General features: G+C 31.3%; 1 protein-coding gene across 3 annotated transcripts; it reads right to left on the bottom strand.

The window, feature by feature from the left end:
* Positions 1-5,328: 5,328 nt before the first annotated feature.
* Positions 5,329-7,648, bottom strand: LOC118048663 (transcription factor FAMA). Of its 3 annotated transcripts, XM_035058431.2 has the most exons (5): positions 7,490-7,648; positions 7,150-7,268; positions 6,350-7,054; positions 5,739-6,146; positions 5,329-5,627 (listed from the first exon to the last, which is right to left on the bottom strand). In XM_035058431.2, the coding sequence occupies exons 2-5, from the start codon at positions 7,171-7,173 to the stop codon at positions 5,538-5,540; spliced, it is 1,227 nt and encodes a 408-aa protein (XP_034914322.1). In that variant the 5' UTR covers positions 7,174-7,268; positions 7,490-7,648; the 3' UTR covers positions 5,329-5,537. The 3 variants fall into 3 exon arrangements, with proteins under 3 accessions (XP_034914322.1, XP_073262119.1, XP_034914321.1); XM_073406018.1 differs by having other exon boundaries at positions 7,150-7,646; XM_035058430.2 differs by lacking the exons at positions 7,150-7,268; positions 7,490-7,648 and having other exon boundaries at positions 6,350-7,141.
* Between the last annotated feature and the right edge of the window lie 1,727 nt (positions 7,649-9,375).

Below are 9,375 nucleotides of genomic sequence, written 5' to 3'. Positions count from 1 at the left end.
AACACTTAAATGAAGATACCAAGATGACAATGCCAAATTTCAAGTGACACATAAATATTAGAAAAAAGCACAAGAACTAGGCAGAGAAGAAGGAGCATGAAGGATGTAAAAACCATCTTTAATAGTGCTGGAAAGAAGAATAGTCTTAAAAATACAGTCATTAATAAGATAAAAAAGATAATGGAATTAAAAAAAGACATTATTATCAATAAGAGATTAACACATAGAGTAAAAAACTTTGTTATACTAGGAACATGTAAGATAGATGAAAATTTTAACATGTAATTAGGTGTATGAATATGAGAATGACCAACAATAGTGATTAAAAAACCTTTATCACCCTTCACTTCAAGGTAATCTAAACCACTATATGACTCCAAATATGAGAGGCTAGTAATAACCGGAATGACATGATAAATGGCTCCAGTATCTAGGTGTCAATTAAGAAAATCAAAACCATCAAAGCTAGTAAATGAATTTGTCAATATTATTTAGTTCACTAAGTCAATTAACTGTAAACTGTAATATTTGATCCCAATTACCTAGACCGATTTTAAGGCTATCACAATCTAAAATTACAATAAGTATTATAGGTTGGACCATGACCATGTTATTGATGACCTCTTGTATGATGGTTAAACCCCCTACAATCACCAAAAAAAAAAAAAGCATTAACATAGCAAGGGAGCTCACTAATATATGAAACAGGGGACCGTCTTTGACCTTGATAGTGTGTAATAGATTGGGTAATGTGAGTTATTGGATAAAGGGTCTCAACATCATTGTCTTGTTGAATAAAAAGGTGCTAAAAAATGTTTTTGTAGATAAACTTATGTCTTAACAGTAAAAAGTGTAGTTCAACAAAGGATACCGATGTAAAAGTAGTTATAAGAGCTTTAAGTTCTGCACAAAGCCCTTCGAATAAGTAATAATTGAAATCTAAAAAATCATTGAACTTACCAATAATTGTAAGTTTATCATTACAAGCATTTCCACATTGTAAATAGGTCATGACACTTTCATCAAGTGTCAACCCAATTTTGGGTCCTAAAAAATTATTTATATAACATATATATATTATTTTCAGGACACAAGGAAATAAACCTTTGAGTTGCAACATATCAAAAGAATAGTCAGATTGAGATATTTTAACAAGATAGGCTGAAGAAAGACGTAATGGAAAGAAATTCGAGGTTGAAATCCAAACTTGACCAAAATTAGAAGAATTAATTAAGTTTAAGGACTTAATTAAACTTCTACTATGTTTAATTGACTTAATTGAAATAAAAATTAAGTTTAAAAGTCAATTTGGCAAAACCTGAAAAAATTGATCAAGTTTAAAAATAAGATTAAACTTTTAATTGGTTTTGTGGATTCATTCAAGGACTCAATTGAAAAAACATTATGTTTGGAGGACTAATTCGAGTCCATCTGCTATAATTGTAAAAAAGGACCCCATTAAAACTTTAAAGAGACAAATTGGTGCAATGAAGTACTTAACTGAAAGAAATTAAAAGTTTAAAGGTTAATTAAAGACTTATTTTCAAAACTTCAAAACCACTGACCAAGGTGCAAAAACCGCAAAAATCTAGGAACTAAAATTGATCAAGCTAAGGTTAATTTGAGATAAATTGAAAGTTTTATAAGAAATAGGGGTCAAATTGCATAATCTATAAACCAATGACTAATTTGCGAAAGTCACATGAATTATAAGATCTCAATCGATGTTTCCAGGGATGCAACTATCAAGAGTAAGAAGTTTTAGGGAAAATTAATGATGCATACACTAAAATTAGAAGAATAAGGACTGCATTGAAATTTCCTAACAATCCTATCTATAAACCCTAATTTTTATGGTTTAGATAAATGACATGTTACTTAGACTTTAATAAAAAGAATGAGTGAATGTCGTTTAATCTTTGTTTCTTCTTCTTCAACCGAGAAGGTTGGTTGAGATGTCACTATCAGATGAATGAATGTGTCATCTCCAGTGACTTTAAATGCTGTAATCAGCACCAATTGATTGAGAAATGCTTTCTCTACAAGAATAAGTTATCCTCATCAAATATTTGTACCTCAATTGGCTCAAAAAACTAGCCAACTTCTTGTCTCCAATCAACCTCCCCTGGATTGGCAGATTTAAGTTGATTGATAGTCAACCTTTCAATTAATGAATATTGAGTTCTAAACCTTCTAATTAAGTGTGGTTTGTTCTCAATGGTAAATTTGCATCCCCTATATAAGATTCAGGTCCATCAATGGTATGTTTATATCTCAATCTCGATAATGTTCTTAACAAAATACCCAACTCAATTAGCTATGGCTGAAACAAATTCATCCATGAAAAAAAAGACTTCATGATTGATTTCCCATGATTGGATTCGGTTTACAAGAAGAAAAAAAAAAAGACCATGCACCATCATTTTTGGAAGGTAGGTTTTGGAAAAGAAAGAATAAGAATCTTCTACAATCCTTTTAGCAAATCCACCATGATTTTGTAACTTTCTATTTTGGGTTGGCTTATAAAATGACAATTGCTTTAGAGGCAAAAAAAAATAGAAAAAAATAAAGAGGAAAGACAAGGAAAAGATAAAAAGGAAGGAATATAGAGGAAATTGAAAGGAAGATAAAGAGAAAATTGAAAGAAGTTCTTGATTTATTGAGAGAAAATCCAAAAAAATAATGTTCAAAAAAAAGAAAAGATGCACAAAATAAAGGATCAAGGGAGCTGGAAACAAAGGTAGAAGAACAATAAACTACAAAAAAGAAGACAAGAAGGATGAAAATATCATTGCATCTACAAGGTATATACCTACCTTTGATGAGGGGGTGTAACTTAATTGACACACCCACTCCTCCTTTAATACTTTTTTAAGACTCTTGTATGATTATTTATTGTTCAAATATTATGTTTTAGTTGTTGGTATTTATGTTTAAATGCATTTATTCATGTTTGAACTAATATGTATATGTATGTTTAAGATAGCATTTGATGCATAATTTGTTGTTTTAGGATTGAAATTTGATGTTATTAATATTGTTTAAGAGGCATTTCAACATGTTTAGATATCTAGTGTGGTGGATAAGTTTGTTTTGATTCTTTTAGTTTCTAAAAAAACAAAATATGACTATATGTTGTTATTGATGAAATGTTAGGTTGATGAAGCAAGAATAGATGTTAATCAATAAAACAGTGTTTGTACTTAAGGATATGCCTTTTGATTTTAATTTTTATTTTATGTGGTTTGTATGGCTGAATCTTTTTTATTATTATTTCTATAAATCTTTTTTTTTTTGTGTTTCCGTATGCTTTTTTATGTTCTTCAGAGTTTTAGTGTTTTAGCATGTCAATACAAACATGTTTGAAGCTTTTTTTTAATTATTGGTTTAAAGCTTGTTTCTAGGTTTTTATGTCAATTTCTAAGTTTGTGTATTTTCTAGATTTTTTCGTGGGTTTTGGGGTTGAATGTTTATAGCTAATCAAATTTGATTTCTCATAAATTATTATTTTAGCCTACCTAAAGTACTTTGATCAAATCTTAGACCTATATATTATGATTCCTTGTCATTTTTTTCAATCAATTGTTTGTCTTGTATTAATCAATCCTTGGAAGTTTGAATATATGGGTTTGTGTTCTTTGTTGTCGGGTTTGATTTCAAGCCCTTCTTGGTTTGGTTTGTAATCCAATGCATCATTATGCTTCAATCTTTCATACTCCATGTTTTTATGCCTTTGATTTGACACGTTTTAGCCAAAATTTATAACTTGGTTTCTAGGTTCTTCATTTGTTCTTCGTGTGCTTGGATGAGATTCAAAAAGTTTTGCTTTTGATCTTTATTTTATTTTATTTTATTTTACCTGTGTCATGTTTTTTGGCCTTCGAGCTTGGGCTGAGAAGCCCAACCCATGTAGTTAAGTTAATTCCATCAGTGTTAAGAGTGAGTTTCGTTATTTAGAGTTTTTTCAAAGGGAAAATGCATTTTTTTATCCTTAAGACATGCTTGTCAAATACGACCTTAAGGTAATTTTTAAGCCTATATTTTTTAGCCAAACATGCCCTACTAATTTTACCAACATTGCTCCTTTTTCTTTCTTTTTTTTGTTTTTTTTCCTAAAAAAAACCCTTGTTTCTTTTTAATTAATTTGATTTTATGCCTTCAAGGGACCTATTTGCAATAAAAAAAAGTTTTATGTCTCTCATATTTTTCTTTTTATTACTTGTAAAAGAAACAACAAAAGAAATTCTTTCAAAAATGCATTTAAATATTTAATTGTATATAGACAAATCTCTCAAATAAAAATCATATTTGCATAAATCAATACATAGGATTTAGCATTTTTTTTTAATACCAAATTCAAGAAAAAAAGTTTTTTTTTTAATGTTTTTGCATGTATTTCTAGATTCAATAACAAGTTTATTAAATCCATGAAAACTTGGCGTACATTTCAAAAACACCAAAAAAATAATTTGTTTATTTTAATACAAAGAATTATGAACTTATATGTAAGGTGTATTTTCAAATAGTAAAAGAAACAAAAACATAAAAAATATATATATGTTTGGGTTCTAGAATAGTTAGGCTTGACCCATAAAGTCATGGTTCCACTATATTGGAGTGAACATGCTTTGACCAATAGACAAGCCAACGATTAAAAAAAAACAACACTGCCTTAGTATTCAAATAAATAAACAATGCAATTTAAATTAGATAAGATGTATTAGGGATGATATTGTTTTTCTTATACACGACCAGTTCTTTTATTCAAACTCTGAAGACTAGTTAGGGTTCTAGTGACTAAAATATTATATAGCGACTTCAAACCTATTTTTTTGATAAAAAACAATAATTCCTTTTTTTTTTTACTCGCACATAAAGATCCCGATCTAGAAGAATGATTATTATGACACCACATACGTGTAACAATCAGGTTTCGTTCAATTAAGGTAAAGTGCATAAAAATAACACATGTTATGGAGGGAGAGACCAATGTTAATTAATGCGTGGTCTAGATAACATGAAATATGTTACAACTAATAATTAAATATGGTACATGAGAGGAGAGGGAGAGAAATAATGTACTCATGAGTAGTAGATCTTGCTGTGCACTTATGGCATAAACTGGATTGACTTTTATGATGGCTATCAATGGTGATGGTTTTGAAATGTTCGGTTGTTATCTAGCGTAGCATCTAAGAATATTGATCCATGCAACAAATAATTAAGAGGAAAAGGAAAAGGCCAAGAGAGTGCTTGCATGATTAGGAAATCACCACCCACCATTGCCACAGTACACAGTAGTTAAGATAGAAAATCAAAAGAGAAAGATGGACTGCATACACATCTGCTCACTAGAAACACCAACCGAAACTATTCAATACTTAGTTGCTAGATCAGTAACCAGTGGTTTTTTCTAGAATAAAAGTAGGAAATCCAATGGAAAAAGAAAAAAGAAAGTAGCTAAAAAAAAGATAATCCAAGAGTAGGTGTAACGAAATACACAACAGCTCATCTTTTCTGTCCATCTTAGATTTGCATCACATGCAGCTGTTTGCATGGATGAAAGTGAATGCATGTTGAACTGAGCTTGCTATGTCTTCTGCTGTGAACCTAGATTCACTTTCAATCTGAACAAAAGAAGAAAGTTACTGTATATTCAAGGTTGATTCGTTTTAAAAATAAGAAGTTTTAAAAATAAGAAAGTCAAATGAACAAACCCTGAGCAGCTGATTTTATACCTTGCCATTAAATGAATAGAGAACAGTTTGTTCAATGGTGGTAATGTTGGTGTCGTGTATGTTAAGCTGCAAATCTTCCAGTGCTGCAATGGTCTTAATCAGCTGACCTGGCCTTCTCCTAGAGAGGATCTTGATCATTGCATCAAACCCTAGAAGCTTCACTTCAACATCAGCCAAGCAAGACTTGTTCTCAGCGGTTTCTTCACGGAGTTCAGTCTCGAGATCCAGAGTCTTCATTTGATCATTTGGTAGAGGAATAGGAGGAAAGAATGGAGGATGAGGTTGTTGGATTGCAACAGCGGAATCCTCCATTAGTCTTCGCCGCTTCTGGGATTCTAGGCATTGAAGGAGTTGCTCCAATTCTCTAACGAACTCTATCGCTCCACCAATTATTGAAGCTTGATCTCCCTGCATATCCACAAAAACCAATATGATCTTGTTATAGAATTCCCTCAAAGCAGAATGGTTTCCATTTTTTTGGTTGTTGATCTAAAAAATTCAAGATCTGTTTAATGAAAACAAGCAAATTTTGTTTCTCTTTTCTTGAATGGAACGCATAAAATCTGATGCTTTTTCATTTTTTTTATTGAACAGAACTTAAAATTTGATACCCTTTTTGCATAAGATCCTGGCATGAAAGACCTCAAGACTCGAAGATGTTCATTCATTTGCTTTCTTCGATTTCTTTCAACTGCAATATGAGTCATTCTTTGGCTCTCCACTTCCTCACTTGTCTTGATTGTTCTTGGTCTTTTTCGCTTGTTCTTCGATTCTGGTTTAGAGTTCTTGTTTTGAAGATCTTGATCTCCAAGAAGCTGAAGTTGCACCGAGTTATTATCCGAAAGCCTAGCTTCTTCATCTTCCCTAACACCCCCCTCTTCCCCCACCATTCCTTCCCTATTTTCATCACTACTCACTCCTGTAAACCGCTCATCATTTTCTCCACCTAGTTGAGGGACCATTAGAGATTGTTCCTCAATTTTGTCGTTCAAAACCGGAAGCTTGAGGAAGTAAACTGGATCGATCCCAATTTCTTCCTCAGATATCGTGGTTTGATTTAAGGCCAGCTTAGGCCCAAAGTCTGCAAATTGCATCACATCAGCGAAGCTCAATTTATCGAAAGAAGTAGAAGTACAAAACCCAGATGACATATGTGGTTGATGTTGATGAGGATTATTGAGCATATAATAAATCATCCCATTGTTGCTGTCATCGTCACCAGAAGTTTCACCTATCCGCGGCTTCATGAGTTCGTGGTGGTGTTGTTGTTGATGAAGATGATGGTCTAGAGAGTAATCTAGCCCAGCAAAACTTGCCTGCAAGTAGTCAAGCTCAGAGCAAAATAACATTGTGGTGAATTGATTTATCAACAAAAACATACAAATAATACCAATAATGAGAGCTAAGATACCAAGTAGTTCTCTTCTTTATCCATTGCTATATATATATGTGAATGCCTTTAATCGACAACCCTCATGCAAGGACAAGCTAGACCTAGCTAGCTAGTCAAATTTCCTTAACTTGGTCCACCTGAAAGTAAAAAAAAAAACAAAAACATGATGACTCCATCAAATTAACAGCAAGTAAATACTGTAGCAATAACACTAGCTACTAATATATATGTGTGTGTGTGTGTAGTTGTAATTAAACACTAGGTTTTGATTAGAGTACAAAAAAATATGAAACAAAGTTGCATGGAAGTGATTGAAAATAGAAGCTGCCACAATGACCAGATTGGAGAGAGACCATACAGTGAGAGTATAATAAGACAATGGTGAAAATGAAGTGGGGTTATGATATTTTGAAGAGCAGAAGAAGCATGGGGTACCACCATGGAAGTTGATTTTATATCAACTGAAAATTTCTTGGATTGGGGTGGTGAGTGTTGTCTTTACATGATGGGCCAAGATTGCCTGGAAGAGCTGGCTTTGACTTGAAGAAAGAGAGAGGGAGAGAGATGATCCTTTTGGATTAATGCCCGCCTCACAGTTTCACCTCACTTTCACCTCCCATTATTTATGTGTTTCACAGGCCAACAACGCTCTTTTCATTGCTTTTACCGCCTCTTTTCATGACTCTAATTAAAGATGGAAGGCTGCAGATTTGGTGTTTTCAACTTTGACCTTTGAAAATTATATGATAATATTGATTATCATGGAATTGAATTTACAGTGGTAGAAAATTAATAAATATAAATAAATATCAATGAAAAAAAATTATTGTTAGATTATAATGACTTTTATTGACAGAATAGTCTTTTACTATATTTCATCAGTGAATACCAACAAAAATATTCTTTCAATATATACTGAGAAAATTACAGTGGAAAAAAAAAACAATGAAAAATACAGTCAGAAATACAATGACTTGTTATTTTTACAAACAGATCGACTTTCTAGCATAATTAAATTTGTTGCTAAATTCATCTATAATATTTTATGTATGACCTGACAAACGACCATATTTTCCCCCTTTTGTATTTTTTTCTTTTTCCTTTATTTTTCTCTACAACAAACATCACAACCCTTCCCTCCCTACACACACACGCACAAAACAATTTTATCACAAATCAACCTCTCATTACAAATTCAATCACCCTAACACTCAGTTTGTCAATATTTATATTTTGATTCAAATTTTATTGAGGATTCCTCACTTCAAATAAGCAAAACTACTCATTTTTTATTTGAACTCAATTTTAAAATGTTAATTTTTATTACATATTTTTATTGTATATGTATTTTTTTGGTGTTTACTCGTTTTATAATTTTTTTTCATAGAAATTTGTTGTATTAATATATAATTTGCACATGATAAGGTTTGTTTGAGATTTTATAAAATTATATTTGTTTGGAAATTGAAGAAATTTAATTTGAATTTGTGACTTAGGTGTTTTATGATAATATAAATAATAGTTTATTTAACGAGTCCATTTTATATTGTCAATTTTATATTTCTATTTTGATACAAATTTTATTGAGGATTCCCCATAATTTGGTCAATTTCAGCCCCTACAATCACGCGTCTTTAAGTTTGGTCATTGGTTTTGAATTTCTTCAATCAATTTTCTAATTGTCCATCAAACTTCAATATCTATGCAATTAAGCCTCTGATTTGATCAAATTAACTCTTTAAAATTATAAATTGATCTCCAGACTTTAGTTTCTTCCAATTAAAGCATAAATTGACTTCAAATATCAATGCAATTAACTCCACGGTAAAATTAATTAAGCCTTCTAAAATTATCATTGAGTCCTTATCTATCCAAATTTGTATTTCTTTACCCTAAATAAAAATATTTTCACCAAATAGATCATTTGCTAATCAAAATTAATTAAGACCACCTGATCTTGGTAGAAAAGATGCACACCTTTCATTTGAATCCAACCTTACACAATTTGGAGGTCTGTAGCTCCACATTTATTCGTTTAAAAATGTTAACCCGATCAGCTTAGAATTTGAAAACACAGTGATGATTGATCGATGACAAAATATTGTTGAGTTCGTTTAAAAAAAATAGAATGTAAACATTTGATGAGAGTAACTAATCTTTGTAGAGGGGTTGTTTTCGTTGTTACAGCCCTAGAGATGGTTGGAAACACCACATTTATTCGCCTGAAAATACCTATTCGATCAA

This window comes from Populus alba, chromosome 17, assembly GCF_005239225.2.
Source record: "Populus alba chromosome 17, ASM523922v2, whole genome shotgun sequence".
NCBI lineage: Eukaryota > Viridiplantae > Streptophyta > Magnoliopsida > Malpighiales > Salicaceae > Populus > Populus alba.
This window is presented reverse-complemented; position numbering and strand designations above follow the sequence as displayed.